General features: G+C 44.9%; 1 protein-coding gene across 1 annotated transcript in view; it reads right to left on the bottom strand.

The window, feature by feature from the left end:
• The window catches only part of dnah9 (dynein, axonemal, heavy chain 9), a 113,876-nt gene that overhangs the window by 46,436 nt on the left and 45,900 nt on the right, over positions 1–21,540 (bottom strand). The window contains exons 43-54 of the mRNA XM_076759636.1: positions 20,730–20,903; positions 19,819–20,026; positions 19,146–19,311; positions 18,266–18,368; positions 15,276–15,515; positions 10,276–10,437; positions 9,145–9,341; positions 7,450–7,612; positions 7,007–7,130; positions 5,963–6,105; positions 3,660–3,821; positions 3,170–3,403 (exon numbers count right to left, since the gene is read on the bottom strand). Of these exons, the coding sequence (XP_076615751.1) occupies positions 3,170–3,403; positions 3,660–3,821; positions 5,963–6,105; positions 7,007–7,130; positions 7,450–7,612; positions 9,145–9,341; positions 10,276–10,437; positions 15,276–15,515; positions 18,266–18,368; positions 19,146–19,311; positions 19,819–20,026; positions 20,730–20,903 (2,076 nt within the window). The remainder of the gene's footprint in view (positions 1–3,169; positions 3,404–3,659; positions 3,822–5,962; positions 6,106–7,006; positions 7,131–7,449; positions 7,613–9,144; positions 9,342–10,275; positions 10,438–15,275; positions 15,516–18,265; positions 18,369–19,145; positions 19,312–19,818; positions 20,027–20,729; positions 20,904–21,540) is intronic.

The following is a 21,540-nucleotide window of genomic DNA, read 5'->3' as shown; positions in this document are numbered from 1 at the left end:
ATTACTCCTATTAGTAACTATTACTACCAGTGCTACATGTGGTATTACTGGTACCACTGTTATTACTAATACTATTAAAAAAGCTGCTACTGATATTAGGACTACGATTACTATTTGTCCCTCTACCTCTCCAATTCCTACTACTGTTACTACTACTGTTACTCCTGGTGTTACGATCACTATCTGTACTTGTATCCTTTGCTTTAACCCTCCTTGTGTATAATTACTAGTAGTACCAGTGTTTCTGCTCTCCCTCCTACTACAACTATGGCTACTACTACTGCTACTACTATTATTACTTGAAGTACTCGTACTCTCACACACACACACAAACAGACAGTTGTGTTTCCTTCCCTTCTGGGAACATTAAACAAATTTACATTCATTTCCTGGAGACTTATCCTAATCATAAGCAGTACTCACCCCCTAACCTTAACCTTAACCTTAACCTTAAACTTAAACTTAACCTTAAACTTAAACTAAGCCTAACCTCAATTTAAGACTAACCCTTACCCTAACTTTACCTTTACAATCTTCATTGTAAAATTTAATGATTTAAATTATTGGGACTTGTGTTTTGTCCCCACAATGTGTTAACAGCTTTATGTCCCCACAACATGAGTAATACACGTCCACAACACCCACCCACCCACCCACACACACACAGACACACACACACACACAGACACACACACACACACACACACACACACACACACACACACACACACACACACACACAGAGATCTTTTGCTTGAACCCTCCTTGTTTATCATGACCACAGCAGCCCCTGGTGAGCCGCGGATTCTCTTGCACAGAATGTTAAATAACAGCACTTTCAGCAGCGCGGCCATCACTGCGGATGCACTAACAAACACAGAATGCATTAATGGTTTCTTGCTGCTGTAAAGGGTGTGCTCTCTAATTAAAAGGATCCTCGATTACCATACAGCCCTTATATGTACGTGTATGTGTATGTTGGCTCATTTCTGCAGTAAATGGGTGACGGGGAACAAAAGCTCTGGGGCTTTCAGCACATTGATGTCACTTATGTGAAAAGCGTGTTTATGCATGTGTGTGATTTTTGTGCGGGTGGGTGTGTGTGGGCATGTTTATGCAAAAACGTGGCGATGCACGGTATGTACGGCTGAAATTATGTATATGTGTGTCTGGTTTTACATTCACTTCTACGGCGGAGCAGACCCACTATAATTAGAGCTCCTTCACACACAGACCTTGTGTTGCATAATTCATGCAGCTCTCTTCTGCAAAGGTGTGGAGATGGCAAACATTTGGACAAATGGATCCAGGTGTCGATATTAAAAATGGAAACATCAAATGAGCCAAATGCACAAATTTCGGAAGACGAAACAAAGAAAGGACAAAAAGTCCAGCAGGTATCCCTCTGCTCTGCATGTAGCTAAGTGGGGCTAACTATGGCATAAATATAGTTTTGACATGGTGGCAAGTATGAAAGTACACCACTTACCAGTACTAATACTACTACATTTCTACTACTTCTCTTACTTCTACTACTGTTATTACTATCACTAACTTTACTACTGCTACCACTATTACTACAATTATATAACTGATGCCACAACTAGTACTTTAAGTATTATTATTATTTAAAGTACTTATACCGTTGACATGACTACTACCATTATAGCATTACTACAACTACTTCTACAACCTGTATTACTAACGATATGACTACTAGTATTATTATTATTACCACTACAACTAATATTACTGCTACTAATACAAGCAATAATGACGGTGCTTTCCAGAGAAAGGGAAATAAACTGTAATAAAAAGATAGCATAAGAACAAAAGTGTAAATGTTAAAGGAAAGAACAATATTTAGACACAGAAATAAGAAAAATGAGAGAAAAAAATGATGAGAACAGCAAAGTGTAATTATACAAAGCCCAAGGATAGACACGAACAGATAAAAGAGGCTGTAAAAATAGTAACATGCAGTCTGGTGGTAACATGACATGATGGTATTAAGGAAACAACAAGCTATCTTTCACTCGGTGAGGACAGAGAGGGACAGTATAGAGTTAAATGCACTGGTTCATTAATGAAATCCGCCCACTGGTCATGTGAACCTTTGTGTGTAATCTGTAAACTTTTTTTTAAAATGGATTGTTACAGAAACTGACCACTCGTGCAAAGAAGGTAAGATAAAGGTGGTGTGGGAACACTTGGTCTTCATCAGCATCCTGACTGCATGATTCTGCACAATGTGAAGCTCGGCTACAGCTCCAGTGAGCAGCTGAGGGAGCAACACGAGTCCAACAACAGTCCAGGCGAGCATTTAATATATTCAATACATGAAGATGTAGAAACACCTAATATCTACTTAATATACAGAATTTCTTCATTCCAAAACATGATGTCAACACCTACAGTGACACTCACCTGCAGTCACTGCCTTTGCCTCTCATTCTAGCCAACTAATGGCAATCAGTTTACACCTGAGCAGGAAGGTGAAGGGCATTCATTACCTGGTATGGTCGGAAACCAGCAGTACTCAAGGTCCCAAACGGTCGAGAAGGAACCAGGGTATGACTGAATTAAAGGGAAGTGTGGGCATTTTTCAACTTGTGTCTCATTTCCATTGTCATGGTCACTCTGACAATGAATCATTCTAACTTTACAATCTCCACCTCCGTAGGAGAGATTCAGGAAACAGATTCTGGCAGCTGCTTCTCCAGCAAGCACACAGACGAAACAGAAAGAAACCGACAGCTTCACACGTGCAAGTACATTCCTATGCAATTAGCAAAGGTAGCTAATGACGGTGGCTAATTTCTGTGTACTTTCAGTGGTATATTTTAAGAACTTTGAATTCACGTTGGTTTAAAAATTGTGATAAGATTTCAAAAATTTGGAATATATGTAACCAGAACAGCTACTAAACTGACCTTGTGGTCAGATTATTTTGTTAACTGCTATTTCCAACTTCAAGAATGAACTTTTAAGATCAACTTTTAAGTCAACCTGGACAAGAAGCTCAGCTCTTCAACCTGCAGAGGCCATGAGAATTTGGTGTTGTAAATGCTGTGTACGATACTGTTTTGGGGAGTGAGACTAATCCGTATGTGACCTGGGGCAAAAACACATCATTACAAGTTTTAAATTGGGTGCTTGTGAGCCGTACCTGAGCAGAGGTGCTGTTGAGCTTCTGCAGGCCGTTCTCCAGCCGCTCCATCTTGGTGGTGAGGTCTTTGCTCCTCTGGCCCAGCAGACTGCGATACAGCTTGATCTGCTCCAGGAAAGACTTGGGCGTGGTGTAATTGTAGCGCCGCTCGTTGGCCAGGTACTCCTTGGACGTCCGATTGACGCTCATGTGGACGCTTGCCATGAATTTGCTGACTGACTCCTTCACTCGGGGCTGCGAGAATTGAAAATCACAGAACTGGTTACTCCACATTAAAGACGGTGACTGTGCAGATGTGGCTGGAAAGCAATATTTCCTGCGGCTCAGGCTCTGAATTTAATTTTCGGGGCCTCCGGTCTACTCTTGAAATTAATATCACATTTGTTGTGTCACGGTGCCTGACATTTTAAATTATATTTTCAGAGCTTGGACATCATTTTTGCGGGTGGCGTCGTCCCTGTGTGTATATTAAAGTATGAGCTGTTCTTACTTCAATATTCTCCACCTCCTGGAGGAAGCGGAGGCTGACCGACTCCAGCGCCTCCTGTGGCCACTCGTGGAACCAGTCGATCGCCGTGCAGTTCACCACCGCAGGGAACTTCCTGCTGCGGACCCTCAGCTTACTGCCCACCGGAGAGAAGCACAGAGCCACCTGGAGTACACAAACGCAGCGAGGTTTGAGTGTGAAGTCTGATACAGCGGCGAGATCATAGTCATTTTCTTTGTCTCTGTGAGTACGGCTCAAGTCGCAGTGTGCCTGAGGACGGAGAGGCAGGGAATTCCTGCTCTGATTAGCACTTCTTCATGGTCAAGAGGGGGAATGGAAAACTGTGAATGAATTATTTGCAGCTACATCATTAAGCAAATAAAGCCTCCAGCAAGCATGTGAATTAAAAGAGTGTGTGGAGCTGTGGGCTATGTCACACTGATTTTCGCTGTTGGAGACGAACAGCTGGCTTGTCGAGAAGCTCAGCCAGATGCTCGAGACCATAAGACTGAAGAAACAAACATGGAGAAGGCACACCCTGACACTGCTGATGATAACTAACTAAAGCTGCATGCATATTTCACATTCCCTCTGCTGAACACACTGCTCTCATCCGACGAACCCGACATTTATTTCTTTAAAGTGTCGTAAGTTTACAGCACTCATTTTACGCTCATTTACATGAAGCCATAACTACATGGGACATCTAGTCAGAGGTTGCAAGCAGGGCTGAATTATCCTTCCGGGGGGCCTGAGCTGCGGGCCTGTTCCATTTCCTTTGCACTTTTGGACAGTCGCTGAAGAAAATGCATCTAAGTGTGATCACTTCTACAGCGTTATGTAGGTTCATGTTACTGGAAATAATACAGCTCTGCAGCTCATGCTTCATTTGTCGCCTTCAGCTGGGAGGAGATTTGGGCAGTGTACTCTGGAAGCATAGTTAGCCGCTAACACTATCTTTACTTGCCCAGGACTGATTAATCCTGCTGGTAACTCTACCGTCAGCGCCTTCTCAAATGAGTAGCTATGTTTACGCTGCCGTTGGCATTTTGTACGACACTGCTGCAAGTTTTTAAGAGTGAAGGTAAGCGAGAGTACTTCATAATTTACCAGGTCTCTGTCTGTTCAACCTTGATCAGGTGCTGAAAGTGAAATATTGAGGTGTGTACAGACTTTTTCAAAGTTTTGCAGTGTAAAGTGTAAATGCACTGTTTAGGAACCAGAGGGTTTAAAGCAGGTATGTTATTGGGGAACATAGCTAGCTTGTACTGACACACACACACACACACACACACACACACACACACACACACAGAAGAGTTACTTGTAAAGATCAGCTCTGGATCTGTAGTCTGTGTCACTGTAACTGTATTTGGTCCTGTTGTCCTGAGGCATGCCAGGGAGCTCATTCAAAAAGCGATTTTCCCTTCTCAGACTGCTTCATTAGAGGCCTGGCGAGGTAAAAGTATGCAGCATTTCACAAGGAAAAAGCAAAGTCCACAAATAAACATAAGTTTGTGTGCGAGATTTTGAATGTTTCCTCCCATGTAGTCATCTTGCAACTCACTCATGGGGGTTACACACAGACACACACACTCAGCAGATTCCACGCAAAACACTCTGAATCAGATTGCCAACATTTTTGGGAAAGCGCCCATTCCATCCACCCAGACAGACAGTTTGAGAGACAGAGAGCCAAATGGTTAGACATCCACTCTTTACAAGCCCGTGCCCATGGGACTGCCTTCCACATTTATTCATTCTCCAACCCGGGGAAGCTTGAGCTGGGAGCGAGGCGGGGGTGGAGGATGTGGGTGGCGGTGGTGGTGGTGCACACTGTAATAATGACAGGATAAGCAACCCCCTGGAATCCCTCTCTCCCCAGGGGGAACAAAGCAGCTACATGTTGGTGAAATTATCTGCAGCTAAACGGCGGCTTTTCTGCTCATGCCGGTGATTTATAACGACGTCCACTGCCTCCGAACGCGTTCAAGTTCATCTGAAAATGTCAGGAAAGCAAATTGTCTGGGGAGAGGCTTCGTCGTAAAGCCAGATGTTTATCCAAGTGCGGGTTTTGTATTCTGGAATGGTAAATTAGAGTGTGAGACGGCATGCTATTGCTATATTAAGAGAGGGTGGAGATCAAATACTGACGCAGTTCTACGAGAGAGATTAATGGGGAACTTACCCCCGAAGGAGAACCACCGAGAACAACTTGTTCTGGATGATTAGCAGTGAAATGCAGAGTAATAAAGAACACAAACGGCTCTTTGTCCTGCACTTGTCTGACTATCTGACTGCTTCACCTTGAGCTGTCTGCGGACCCGGTCGATGAAGAACTTCCAGCAGTTTTCCCTTGTATCCATCAATCCCGAGCCGCGGACCTCCGGCCTCACGCTGCCAATGATGCTCTCCACCTCGTCGTCCGGGAACAGGTCAGGAATCTCTCCTTGAATGCATAAAATGACCCACATTAACACTGGGAAGACCACCAGTCACTGTGATTTTTGCTTTCTGTTATGGAGCTCAACTTGTGCGAAAACTCTCTTGAACTTTCTTATCTTGTAAGGATCTGAGCCGACACTGAGACTCTTATATCAAATCTAGGTGTGTTAATGGAGGTGGTGGCAGGAGGAGTTCACACAGAGGGCTTATGCTAATGCAGAGATCTGCTGTAAGTCAAAGTCTCACAGGAGCGAAGACGAGCAGAGCAACGCGCACTGTACGTCTGCATATACACAGCGTCTGACAGTTACCATCCTGATCTCAGACGAGATGTGCTGTTTCTTCAAAACCTTTAACTCACATTGCTTAATTGTTGCCCTGATGCCCCTCCCTGCTCGGCACAAATGGCCCTCTGATTGGCTCAACACCTGTTCTGATGTGATATTAGAGCGCAGAACAAACCCTGAACGTTAACTGCAGCCTGATAACCAGCCTGAACTGGCATTTAGCTTCTCTTTGTTGTCCAGTCTGTTCACTGTCGCTACTTTTTGCTTTATAATTATAAATTATAGTAGTAAAATGCCCCATTCTTTATCTGGCCTATAATATTCTGAAAGGTTGCCTGTTGGTTCAAACAGCAGTCAACTCCCAAAAGAATTGCAGATATGAATAACAGATATATATATAATATAATTTTAGATTGATGTCTTATGAGGCTATGTGTTGCAACCTTCAAACACTGACGTGAAGCTCAGCCACGCTGGCACTTCTTCACAGTGATATGTTGTAGCTGATGAGTAACGCGGCAGAGATGGCAGCGCGGTGATTTGTTGCCGCGGCGAAGCGAAAGCATTTCTCTCTCTCTCAAAACATGACACGCGGTAATTAGCGAAGCCGGCTGTTACCCGATGCCAACAGATCGTTGACCAGAACGAGGAACTTCTCGTCTGCCACTTGGGCGTCAGTCATTAGGAACACGGTGCCAATATTCTTCACGCCAGCTTTGATGTAGAGGGATGCCAGGTCAGTCTGGGTGACAGGGAGAGGGAAGGAGATGGAGTGGGAGAGTGACACACATAATGAGATTGGGCTGTGAGAGGGCTAAAGATTTGTTATTTTTACAGTGATACATGATGGGACTTGAATCACCTGTGAGGATACTGTGTGGATTACCTGCACTGTGTTTTCATATTGTGAGGATTAGGCTACATTTCACTCAGATACGCCTCCATGTTTAAATCTAAACCTGGCAGCAAGAAGCTTCATGATACTTAATATGAGGCTAATTGAGTTGTTCAAATGAGTGTTTTTTTTTTTTGCAGTGTGATGCGTCTTCGCCGGCTCGAACCTTCAGGTCGGCGATGCTGTAGCCTTTCCTCAAGGTGATCTGGAAAACCTCCAGATTGGAGATGAAGGCAGCCAATCGGGTCAGACTCTGCTTGCCGCTGCCACCCACTCCGACCAGCAGCGCATTGCCCCGTGGAGACTCCAGGATTCGGTTTATACGGCAGCTACATGTGGAGGTGCAGACGGTCGGGGGAGGGAAAGGTGTGAAGGAGGAATCAGTGGAAGGGTGAGATAAAAGGTAGGGGGAGGCAAGCCGGATAAAGACAATCTCTGACTCATAAGACAAACAGCAGAAGACAAACAAACACAGTTTCTGTCTCCTCTCTGTGCCTTTCTACTGCCCATCACTCTGTTTTATTCAGATGCACCGGCACAGAATGAAACATTAGACTAAATTGTACTGTGCTCCAGAGAATCTTAATGCCTTCAGTAAAACAAGATGAATGTTCATTGTGTCCATGTTTAAAATGAATTGACTTCATTTTAATTTCAGCTTGTTGACAAAATGAATACACCAACACACTTTTTTCATTTCAGCTGCTGCCAACGACTTCGGCAGTGCCTTTCTCCAGCACTTCAAAACTTCAGCCTTTTGCAGTTCAACTGTCTTCTCTTGCTTTTCAAATGAAGGCTATCTCCCCTCGCGCTTCAGTTTCTTTCAGCGCTCACACGGTAAATGATATTTTACTCGCTTGTGGACGATATACGAGGGATTGGCTAAAAATAAACTCCAGTGCCCGTGTTCATGATCAATGAGACACATGTCACCCAGTGCAAGGGTGTGGCTCATTGATGTGTTTGTCACCTGCTAACACAAAGTGTGTGTTCAGACAGAACACAAAGAGAATTTTAGAGGTGGGCGAAGCAAACAGACATGAAGACGCATCCGCGCAAGTTGAAAATGTTTCAATTCGACAAAAAAAAACAAACAAAAAAAAAACAGTGAAAGTGCTTTATAAATGTACAGAGACGAGGAAAAACGAGAGAGACTGGGAACAAATAACTGAAAGAACCGGACTTCCTGGCGAGTTCTGAGTTCAGACTCCGGCTGAGCTGAATACAAACAGGTTCAGCACAGTCCCACATATGGAGTCAATACACTCGCTGCTGGGTAACATCGTGTAGGGGGATGAAAAAACACAAAGGGTTCAGCAGTCATCAATCTGCATGAATGACGTGAGGGGACACACCTTGAGACTGAAATATGAGAAACGTTTTAAAGACACAGAATCTCGAGTGTTTGCATTCGATAGAGTGAGACCACCATTAAAACTGGTCATTCTGAACATCAAAAAGTTTCAATGAAAGGTGAGAACGAGCTGGTCCAGAATAGATGGTAGTGTCAGTCAGTATGCATTAAGGGTCTTTTTCCAACTTTAAAACTATTTGAGGGTAATTAAAGGGGAAAAACTGGATGTTTGGGGGTTAATAGTTTGTTTTCAGCCTGAGGGAAAACATAACCTGCTCTCTGCATTTGTGTTAGGCCGCCATGATGTATGCTGCAAGACTTCTTACAGATTTGCCTGTCTGCTTTTGACAGTGTGTGAAATGGAACTGCAAATCCTAAAATACCTGGGAAGCCAGCTGATTTCCTTGACAGACAATAAAGGAACTGACAAAAACACCTTTTTTTTTTTTTTCTCCCACTTTCTTCACTCCCCCACACAGTCCCCAGGGTTCCAAAACTTCCACTCACATGTGAGCCATGGCGTCCTCAAACAGCACCAAGTTTAGCGTGGCGTTGACCTCATTGTAGCTGTCCAGCACCTCCAGCAGGGTTTTATTGAGGCTGCTCCAGGACTCTGCAGCCATGTACCTGGCCTCCCCCAGCCCACGGGCAAAGTGGCAGTACAGGTTCATCTTCCTGGTCTGCTCCAGAGTCTCCTCCACGTCCTCGGGGAGGGACGCGCACACACACACATACACACACACACACACACACACACACATACTGCAGTGGTAAACATACAGACCCACACACTACCCCTGTCAGCATAACATTAGTGTTAAGCTTAAACAGTCTGGACAGGGACACAGCTGAATATCACAGCTGCGCAGAGGGTGACCTAGTTCATTTTCACCCTGGCAACTGTGGGGGCCCCGAATATTTCACTGGAGAGGTTCTGTGTGTCTCTTAGGGATGTTTTCTCTCCTATCTTACGCTGCCCTAAAAACTACGGTAGGTGCGATGAATGAAAGAATTGTCGGGAGAAATTTGCATCTGCATTATGTTCCGGTGCAGTCTTCATTGTCGTAGTATCAAGTGCACTTACTGACAGAGTAATGGCCTCCACAGACTTGCTTGTTTGCATGTAAAAATAGCAAGAAAACATGCGGCATATTGCTCTGTGACACAGGGGCAAACTGTCCTAAGCTTCCAGAAAACTGCCAACTCTGAATAATATATTCTGGAGTGGGTAGCATTATTCTCTCTTCTTCTCCTTCTCTTTCTGTGGGTGTGTGTACACATATACTTGTCAGGTTCTTCATTGTGGCATGACTAGTGTGCATGCGATAGAGCCAGAGAGGGTAGTGAGGGGAGCAGTGGACAGAAAACCATTAAAATGTTTTCCAATTTGCCGGGCTGACAGTGCAGACCCTGACAGCCAGACCCCCATACCACACTGATTAATATTCTTTCCGACCCTCTCCTGGCCCTCCGCCCGCTCCCCCCCCTCCCCCCCAACATTCCTTTTTCTCTTCGCTGTGTTGGCCACTGATGTCCAGGTCCAGACACAGAGCAGGCAGCCTAATGATTTCCCCCTCCTCCCCGATCCTCTAGCCTCTCGTTCTTGTCTTCCTTTGCTGAACTTTGTAAAACTCTCACCTCGTAGAACTTTTTCACTGTGTCGACCTGCAGCTTATCAAAGAGCTGGAAGTCCTGCTCCTCCACCAGCTTGTCTCTGTAGACGCGGTCGGACTCGTGCAGGTAGATTTTCAGCAGGTCCAGAGGGGCTTTCAGGCACTCGCCGGTACAGAAGAGAACGCCCTGGGCAGGAGAGGAGGGAGGGAGGAAGGCTTAGAGTTTCATTCCGGAGGCTGATTTGGCCGTTTTAGCACAACAAGGAGGATAATGCACAGCTGGTGATTTGAGGCGGGGTGAGGAGGGATGCCACCACTCTTGTTAGTAAAATCATCAAAATGCATCCCCCCTCTCCATCCCCTGGCAGCAGAGAGTGCAGGGGGCACAGGGGCGGTTAAGCTGAATACTCAGTCAGGCTGCCTGACTCACTGATCCTTCATATGGCTGTGTATCGATGAATCCACGGCGCTGTCGGTGGTGCTGAAGCAGCAGATGGATCTGTAATTGTGCCTTTTTCTCTTTGCCCTTCTGTCAGTTTCATCTCGGATCTATAATATTCTCCAAACTATACGTGATAAATATTCGGTTCTGTGCTGTACTCTCTACAGAGTAGTGTCACCTTCATGAACACAGTGTCAAGTAGCAATGGGAAGTTGCAGAAGAGCGAGAGGGTCATAGAGACACACTGCTGCCTGTAGTATTTCGAGAATATTCTTAATATTTCTATGATCGTTGAGTGTCTGTGCTGCTGAGAATACACACTCACACAACCGCCGTGTTAGGAATCCCTCCTTCTTGACTACACAGTGCACTGTATCTACTGCCTGCCATTTTATCCAAGTGTCCGAATACAGAGTGTGAACTTTACAGCCTTTATTCTGAATAATTGAATGAGTAATGAATGAGTGAATGAGGAGGTGACTTTGGACCAGACTAAGAGTCTACAGCCATGCTAGCAGCTCTGTGAGTAAAATGCTACTGTTGGCATGCTAACATGTGCACAATGACAATGCTAACATGATGTCTGAGGTCCTACTTTACAAAGATCTTTAGTACGATTACAGTGGTCACCATCTCAATTTAGTGTGTTAGCATGCTAACATTTGCTAACTGGCATGACGTATGCAGCTGAGGCTGAAGGGAGCGTCATTTGGTTCAAGGTTCAGGGTTAATTTGTCATTAAAAGTTGTAGTCCCATTATGCTGCATGAGAAAAGTCTGGGGTGACTGTCATATAAATAAATGGTCATAAACCAAAGTACTGGACCTGAATGCATCACGTCACTGCAATCCATCCCGTAACTGTGGAGACATTCTACTCGAAAACAAAACTTCCACTTGAATGAGGTGCTAGAATAACAGTCAGAGAATCATCCTGTGGGAGCCATTCAACCAGGGTGACTGTAGATAGATGTGTTTTTCTGTCTGTAATTCATACTCCTTTTCACCCTTTGTTCAAAAAAAAAAAAAAAGACCAAATTAAAACAGAAAATCATGACAATGAGCAGATGAGTGTTTAGTGGATGATTGATGATTAATGTGTCTCCAGAGGAAGCCCGTGTGACGTGTCGGCTTTCCCACGGGACCGCTCCCGATGCAGTCAGCCGCAACTCGGTGCAATCTAGATGCCTCGCATAACAGGTGCCGTATAGGATGAGGACGGGGACGAAGGGGCGCCCAGGCACTGTTTGTTCCCCTCTGCGCACTGTCACCCAGGAGGCACAGGCAGAGGCAAGCAGATGTTGTGTGTTTCCAGCCCCAGAACTTATTCCAATCAACAGAATCATCTCCGGGGGTAAAGCCAGCTGAATCTGATCTGCCTCCATATCAGAGACCACTGAATGTGACAATTGGCTGCCAAATCCACTGTGTAATGGTGCAGATGGGAGGTGTGCCTTGTGTGTGCGGATGTGTGTGTCCTGAAGATTCCATCTGAGCCAGAATTAGCACCGCTACTCCAGATCTACAAAAGCCAAGATGTTTTCCACAAGTACGTGTGAGTGATCTAATCCGCTGGCTTTTAATAGATCTGTCTTTCTCAACTCGTCGCTTAATGGTGTCAATCACGACACCTTGTATTTATTGCGTAAAAGTGTGCCTGAGCTAAGGAAAACACCATATGGCAGCTCTGTATTAACAGGTTCAGCTGTGCGTTGTATCAATCGAACAAACAGCAAAGGGCTAACAAGAGGAACTTTGTTTTCCTCCCATCCAGCCGACTTTGGCGCACTATCTCGTCCTCCCTGTCCCCGATCTTTCATTGCTTTGTTCAACTCGGAGGAGAGGGATTAGAGAGTTCTTGGTGTCGGCGTGTATCTGTCGTTCTGTCTGTCTGTCTGCCTGTCCTGCTGGGTGAGCTTTCCTCGTAGCCTGACAGCTGCTCTGAGCCCCAAACAATGCTTCCTCGGCTAACAAATGCACCCAGCTGACTATCCCCGGAACATCATACAGACATATTGTGCAGTCAGTGCAGTTCGCCTCTCTGCGCCGCAAGTCTCGCGTACACTCTTTCTTTCTTTCTCTTTCCTTTGTCTCTTCCCTCCTCTTTCATTTGGTCCATCCTTCTCCCCCCCCCCCACCCCCCACCCCTTTGCCTCTTGAGCTTCGAGGAGCTCATTTAGGCTGACATGGTGAAGACAGGCCCTCGGATATGCCCGCTGGTCATGGCAGAGAATGAACACTGGCAAATAGAGCTCTTTGACAATGCTCCCAGTCGGATGCTCCCAAACTGTTTGTCTTGCCCCGTAAGTGGAATTTGGCTACTGCACTTATAGTATGTCTAATTTAACATCCACTTGATGTAATGATCGCCCTAATGCTTGGAGGGAGCAGAGCTAGAGTACGGGGCAAAGTGGTAAAAAGAGAGAGAATTTGTTGGCCCTGACCTGAGCATTCTGTCAGCAAACAACTGCAGCGATACTCTAAAAAAGATGCAACTTCCAGTGTTGTCTGGTCCTCTTGTCACATTTAAAAACACCTTTGCAAGAAGCGTTGCGAGCTCACACAGAGTCTCTGAGCTCAGTTTTCTGGCTCATTAGAGTTGATCATAATGAGACGGCTGCCTTTGGCTTCATCTCCAAGTTCCAAAGTTTCACGAAACAAAGTGAATCACAGGAAGGCCCCCAATTATTTCGGCTGAGGTAAACATCTGAAGCGTCATCCGGAAAAACACTGAGTGACAACCATTTAGGCCTCGCGCTCGGAATCAGAAGAAGCGTTTGTACTGTCTCACCGAATACTTTCCCACTTCTCAAGGTGCAAAAGCGCAGAGGTACGGCGGGGGAATTACAGCTGAGGCAGAGCTGTGAGCTGAGAGACTGCTCGCCCCTTCCCGGCTGTTCTAAGGTGTTAGAGCCAAGAGCTGAGTAAGTTAGGCAGAAAAACTTCAAACAAGCTCCACGAGTCCCTTTCTGGCTTCCTCTCTGTTCTCTCAATGGGTGGAGAAAGGTGAGACGCTGTTTCCTCTCTGTGGTAGCAGGACCAGTCCAGTCACACCGTGCAGACCCCTTAAAGTAAGACTTTAATGAAGCAGGCAGAATGCTTCTTCAAATGCTGCTTTCAAAGTGTTGCGGTATGGCTGAACTTCTGCTGCCTCGAGACAGGAAGGGTCAGGAAGGTACGTGGGTCATGAGGGCTTGAGCTTTGGGATGGTAATTATGCTTAATCTCAAAGTGAAGAAGGCTCAATCCTACTACAAATCAGCTCATTAGAAGCATATAAAATGCAGCAATCATAGAGGAAGTAATGGTAATAACAACATACTTAAAGAGGCAGCGAACTGGCATCATTAAGGTCTCAGTATGCTTAAAAGGAAGTGGTGGTCGGACGGTCTATCAGTGTCTGAAACCCTCCTCCATTGTATTTGACATCCTGCAGGGATTGGTCAGGTGTGCTGAGGTGTAAAAGTAGGAAGGATTTGAACCTCTGGCTAAAGCTCTCGTTTTTCATTCTGCACACTCTCATTCCAGCGTTTTAAGTGTGCAACGCCACAAAGTCACGATGACGCTACAGGGAAAGTCAGGGGATCACCGGAGTCATCACGAGCCGCTGTCTGAGGGATCAGGCCTGTCGGCAGATGTTGAGGCGTAGACTAAGACGGCGAGCATTGTGAACATTACACCACTGCTACCGTGAGCATGTTAGCAAGCTGACACGAGCACTGTTGATGGAGGCTCACAGAGCAGCTAGCTTCGCTGCACACTCTCGTCCTTTGGGTTTAGTGTCCTGTCCTGATGGATGACCTGTTGTCAGTGCCTGCGTGTCTGACACAGCAGTCCGTGTTTTTAAGCTGCTTATCGACCACAACCAACTGCTTTTACATGACACAGCAACTTGATCTACAAAATATTTATCATAGATTTATATCATATTATACTGAATATACAGAAAAATATGAGTTTGAACTAGAACATTACAACAACTGTGTATTTTGTACAGTGTGTAATTTAGTGGGAGCTCAGAGCTGCCTCCATAAACTCTTAGATTGAATTATGAAATATGAAGTTCCTATAGCTGAGTGGCTTAAAGCATTAATTATACAACGGAGTGTGTTAAATGAGAGAGCCTGCCCTCCATGAAACCGTGGAGGATTTTGACAGAAATATGGCCCCAAAAGCTTCTCCCTTGACAGCCTTTCGCGCTCTGATATTATATTCATTTAAATACATTAAATCATCACTAACACCCGTGGAAGTGCAAATCCATTCTATTTTCTGTTACACTTATTTCAGACTTATTTCTAGCTTTCAGACCCAGCTCTTAAATCAATAATAATTTAGATGAGAAATTAGTGACAGAAGCCTGGCTCTTTCCACGTGGGAAGCGGAGCCGTAAAACAGAGTGAATCAAGGCGAAATATCTAACTCCTTGTCTGGAATGGAAAGAGCAGTGATATGAAAAAGCACCCAACTTTTTCGATTTAACTTCTGACATTTAATTGTAGAAAGATTAACCCGAGGTCATTTCTGCTCAAAGACTATCTGCGTGGATCAAACTTCTTGTAGATTTTCTATCCGCGCGTGTCACCTGGAATATGTTGGAGAGGTCTCGCAGGTTGAAGATGTAGTGGAACTTGACTGCAGTGGGGAGGAAGGTGGCGGAGACGCGCTGGTGCAGGGCCAGGGCTAACTGGACCAGGGCGGGGCAGCTCTTCTGCAGGGCGCCGCTGAAGCCCTCTCCTCTCAGGTGCTGAGCGAGGATGGAGGTGTAGATGGTGCTCAGGGCCTCGGCTCCGGGAAACGACAGGGCGAAGACGCAGAAGTGCCGCTGCGGAGGGGGGAGGGGGGAGGGGGTACAGCACAAACAAGGCGGCCACGTAAACGCGTCGCTCCCTGCTAATGATGCAGCCAATTATGTTTCAGACTAAAAGCGAGGGTCACCTTGTGGGTGTTTACAGCGTTAAGTGAAGAGGGACCGCCGCTCGGTAATGTGTGCCTTTTAAATTCAAATCTGACCATCTATAAGTTTGACCTATAATTACATCGCTCATGTTGGGAAAAATAGTTTGTCAGTGAGTGTGTGCCGTACACCCCAGAGGAGAGTCCCGCCTTTGATCACAAGCCGCACACCTTCCAATTATTCCAATCCTATTCCAGTTTTCTGATCATTCTCTGCTGCCGGCACACTCGACTCCACTCCTCGCCAATCTGTGATGTTCAGGATGAGCCTAATTTGTTTCAGGTCCCTGGCCTGTGGAGAAAATCTGGGATTTTTGTGCGGGTCCCTGAAAGCAGCTGAACACCTGAAACGGCTGATTACTGCCCTACGGCTTTAGTCCCAAACAAACGTCTCGAGAGGCTGATCTTAAAGCGCTGACGTCTCCTCTCACTTCAGTCCTGATCAGTTTACGGAATCAGGAACATCTGGAACAGGCTCATAGCTCAATTTTGTCAAAGAGCTTTTAACTCTATTCAGCCCCACCTGATGTTTCAGGAGCAGATCTCTGCAGCAAGCTAATTGTGGATAAATGACTTTTTTTTTGGTCAAATTAAATTAAATTCTGCACTGTCATCTCCCAGAATAAGTGCTCATCACCTGTTTTGTGCAATTTGCATAAAAGAATCTCAGCCAATCCTTCATTTTTGTGGAGAACCTTTCACAAAATGTACCAGACGGTGTAAGAATAACCGTCTACAGGTCAAAAAGACAAGGACACGGTGACTGAAAGAGTCTCAACATCCAAAAAAAAAAAAAAAAGCCACAGTGAATGTTTTTCTTGCTGCACTTCAATAAGTTTGGAACGGATCATCGTGTCCTTCAACTTCTTTACAAGTCAGCATGACAGAGCGGTTTGACTTTTGGTATTGAACAGACATCAGCAGAACGGCTTTATAATGACTCCATTTTAAATAAGACAGACTTTGAGTTGAGCCATGGGGGAGACTGCGACAACGCAGCCGCAAGATCTAAGCATTCCTTTGTTCCCGCTGCTATCACAGCATTTAACAGCCAAAGTCATCTGTGCAATCAGCAGCAAACCGGCACTGCCGCACTGTTTGTAAATGTCTAATTTCGCTCTCAGTTTTAATGCTGTGTGTTATATGCTTTAATACATCTGCATACACTTCTTTTTTTGGGGGGGGGGTCACATTTTATGCTCTCCTGACAAGCGACCCCTTGCGGTCATGTTAATGGTGGCTGTTCCTTCACGGCTGCAAAGGCAGAGGGAGCGTGATGTTGTCACACAGCCGCAAAGCATCTTGGGGGGAGGCAGGGTGGACGCTTGGATGCACAGTCTATGCCACTGTAATGCAGAGACAATGATTTGCATGCCCAGCGGTCAGAGTTGGTTTCTTTAACCATGAAAGCGATCTTTCCCCTAATCATGAAGAATGAGGCTGGAAATTTTCCATATTTGTCATCAAATCCCATCAAGACAACAGCCAACAATGGCTGCATTGTGTGGATGTCAAAGTCTGACACTGTGTATCTTCTTCCTCTGCGCCATAGGGCGCCATTGTTGTGCAAAAACTATTAAAAACACGCCAGTTCTTCACCCCAGATACTCATCAGGGCAGCAAATATGTATCAATCCAGTGCCCAAAAAATGCATAATTTTTTCCTTTTAAACTTTATATTTGTGATTCATATTTAGATTTTACTCATTATACATTACATTTCACCTTGTATTATCCTTTATATTCCACATTAGATCACTATACTGCACTATATATTATTGTGGTGTACCTGGTTATATATGACGGTCTAGTACTACTCTTAAATATACTACACTCTTCTGACCTGCTGCTACTATTCTCACTTTGCTTCAGATGGTGCTGCACTATTACTTCAAGTTCATTAGTCACAGTGTAGTTGTTGTGTGTACTGTATGTGTACTGCTACTGCTTGTAATTTGTGTTTCAGTATAATTGCTTTATTTTATATACACAGAATTATTTAGTTTCTAAATTTTCTCCATTTATCTGTAATTATTCCTGCCTCTGTGCTGCTGTAATGCCCAAATTTCCGATCAATAAAGGATTATCTCTTGTTATCTTAATAAGGAACCGATGGACTCGTGGCTGAGTGCCACAGTCAAGGTGAGAAAGTTTGAAAGTGTCGAGAGGCGGATGTAACACGCTGATGTTTTAGGCATTTTATGAATAGCAGCTTAGTAGCTTAATCACAGGCAAATTACAAAACACCACTATGGAGACCATAATATCATTTTTCAGCATTTTTTACATCATTTTTTTCTGTCGATATTCTGAATGGATGCCACATAATGGTCTGAAATCCTCAACAAGTGTTCACTCACCAGAATAGCTTGGTTTCTTTTTTTTTATATATATAATAGAATATATGTAACTTTCTAAAGTTTGGCTAAAAAATTACAAATAATTATCGAGCAGCACGTAATGTCATCTGCCTCATAACATGATGATAACATGATAACATAGAGGAAGAACTAGTGCTCATGTAAGCTCAGCGGTGTGTTGCATAACCAGTGGAACACAATGTGCTGCGAGGACATGCTGTATGCGTGTGTGTGCGTGCGCGCATGTGTGTGTGCGTACCTGCAGTCGCGGATTGATGGTGAAACTGCCGGCTGTGGGGTTCATGCAGGACACGTATTGAACGTTGTGTATTTCCTTCAAAAGCAGCTTATTACGGTCATACCTGGGAATACACACACACACACACACACATACACACACACACACACACACACACACACACACACACACACACACACACACACACACACACACAATCATGCAGAAAAAAATCATTATTTAACATCCCTGCGCCCTAGCTCACACACACACACACACACATACACACACACACACACACACACACACGCCTTCCTTTTGCCGATATGGACGCCTCAGCTCCCACTTAAGCTGGTGTGGCTCAGTAGCGTCCTCCTTCCTCTCAATTTCATACCTGAAATCCTCGCAGCATATCTCTAATGGGCTGACCGTGTCTAAGCCAGTCAGCCTGTGTCTGACGCAGTGGAACCATGTTCAGAATGGCCTCACTGTGTCAGGGAGATGAGCAACAAAATCCTTTTAAGGGGAATCATACAACCCTGCACTCACATTTGACTTTTGACTCTCATAAAAGTTGTAGCATATTGATACTGAGGCGGGGATCTGTCTGAATATTACAAAAAAGATGTTTTCAGCAGGAAGGTGTTTGAATTATTAAGGTATTCCACCTATCGGCTGCTGGCGCTCTGAATTATCTTTCTCTGTGTTAATACATGGAGAAATTCTCTGAAACTGTCCATCATTTAGCCAATTAAGGTGAGGAACAAGTCCGCTGCTGATGTGGTATTTTCTGAAAATCGCCCAGCGAGGCACAGTCTCATCCTCTCTAAACAGCCCGGGGATGTACTCATGTTTGCTCATACATATATATTGCACAGCCGCATGTATGTGTCAGCCTTACCAGTGGTTGTAGTCCATGTGTTGGCGTATGAGTGTGTGAGGTTGCACCGTGCCGTATGCGTCCACCTCGGGCATGTTCATGTCGTCTATGAAGTAGATCAGTCTTCTGCTGCCTGGAGGTCCGTAGTTGCGCCCTGCTTTCTTCTCAAGGGGCTTTTCCAGCACGGCTGTGCAGGAGATGAATGGACCAGTGGAGAGCAGAGACGTGGGGGGAAAAAATAAGGAACGCTGAGAAAGATGTAATTGAATAGCAATGTTTACGGAGTAGTTTAGAGCTGGAGTCACGGGTCAGTGTGGAGACGTTTGATTGAACGGGAAGAGTACATAAGCCAGCTGCCTTAAGCCGGGGGTCAGGACCTGCTGAAGGGCTCACGACACAAATCAATGGGGGAACAAATTGCTTTACATGTAGAAAACAAGAGCAAGCAAACTTGAAAACCACCGTCCCCTTTTTAAACTTCTGTTAGCGAACGTGCAGTTAAATAATGTTTATCTAATCAGTCTAAAATCACAAGTCTGTCTCAGAGGACGTGAGCCTGGTCCCAGACCTCTGAATCACCTTCAACATCTCTGATATTCAAATTCAGTTCTGCAAGGTGGAGACACGGTCAGCAAATCACAGATATTTCTATTTTCTGGATTAATATTCGTAGCCTGATGTGTCTGATTCCTACCTTGGAGCATAGCAGACGTGGTGTAATAGTTAAACGGTACGTTTTTAATCATGCATTTCTCTGCGTCCAAGGATCCCAGTTTGTCCCCCACCAGAACAGACTTCCCCGTCCCAGCGTTCCCGACCAGCATGACGGGCCGGCGATGTTCCAGGAGGCGGTCCATGAAGTAACGAACTCGGATGGTCTCCGTAGTGTGGACCAGACACGCCTGCACAGGGGAAACGGACAAAAACATGCATTATGTACGTGTTGTGTGTACTGTATCTCATCCATGTTAGTGTATTCTAAAGGCTTACAGGGCTGCAACTAATGATTAATATGACTCTCAATTAATCCAGCAAATTTTCTTCTGATAATCAATTTAGAGTTCTGTCTATAAAATGTTTAGAAAAAGCTGAAAAAGCTTATGTTGGAGAAGCTAGAGCAGGGAATAGTCAGCAGATGAGCAGATTTTTCAAGCTGATACAAATAGAAACACTTTTTTTTTTCATTAAGGTCCATTAATTTAGTTAGAAGAAACTTTTCAGCACCAAAATATGTTCTGAGCAGAACTTTTTACAGTTGAAAAAGACACTTGTAAGTCCTCTCTGGTGGACAAACTAAGCAGTGAAGACAGGTTTAACCCAATCTTTTATCACTGAGCCGCAGGTATGATGCGGCTCACGATGCTGTGGGGCTGATGGGAATCCGGTGATAATTCTCTTTGGGTTCATCGCTGCATACATAATGTAGCATATATAGTAATATGATCTATTGCCACTATAAAAATAGTCATTGATTCAGCTTTAAGCTATTCATCAATTATCAATATTGTATGTAATGTAGTTTAAGAATAAGTCCAGTCGCTGAAACTGTATAATTTCACCCCAAACTTGCCAATAGTTTGAGAAGTCTAAAACAACCTGTTGTACCTGAAGGGGTGTATCTGTATCCATCTCAAACTTGGGCACCATCTTGGCCCAGGGTTCAAACTTCTTGCTCTCGGGGTCGATGTAGTAATCAAACACGGTGCCCTGGGACGGGAACTTGATGGTTTTGAACTCGGCCACCCACCACTTGCTGAACTCCACTCTGTAGTCGACCAGCTACACTCATGCAGAGCACACACGCAGAGACACAGAGGGTGAGCGGGCGGTCAATACTCTAAAATGACTTCCTCTCTGCGTTTTCTCCCCCGTGCAGCAGCTATGGATCCGTGCGTTTGATTTACACTGGTGTGAATACAAACCAGAGGACAAATAAATGACGACAACATAGAGATACAGCCACAGCAGTTGAAGGGTAGAAAATGAGAGATGGCAGGCCTATCTATCCATCTGCCTGACTCAGACAGTGAAGCAGCCTCATCACCTGCTGGCTGGCAGATCCTCGCCTTCCTCCCCACCTCCCCACCCCTTGGTACCTGTCTCCTCTATTCACTACCAACTCTCCAGTCAATAAAACCACTTAGCATTTAAATGCATCTGTGATGGGAAAATAAAGTGGAGTACATTTGTACCGAGGGGAGAGCAGTTTTATCCCATAACTTAGATGGACGCGCTTACTGTACGGCACTAACTGGATTGCTTAGCAACTGCTCGCCACGGCTCTCCCGCTGATTTAAATTCAGCCAGCCTGTGTGTTGTTGAGCTGGAATGAAGTCCACTTCATTTTCAGATGGAGATCTCTCCCCTTTTCAAAAAAAAAAACCAAAAAAAAAAAAAACCTGCCATTTCTTCGACT

Source organism: Chaetodon auriga, chromosome 20 (assembly GCF_051107435.1).
Source record: "Chaetodon auriga isolate fChaAug3 chromosome 20, fChaAug3.hap1, whole genome shotgun sequence".
NCBI classification, from domain to species: Eukaryota; Metazoa; Chordata; class Actinopteri; order Chaetodontiformes; family Chaetodontidae; genus Chaetodon; species Chaetodon auriga.
The sequence above is the reverse complement of the archived record's forward strand: the minus strand, read 5'-3'. Positions and strand labels throughout refer to the sequence as shown.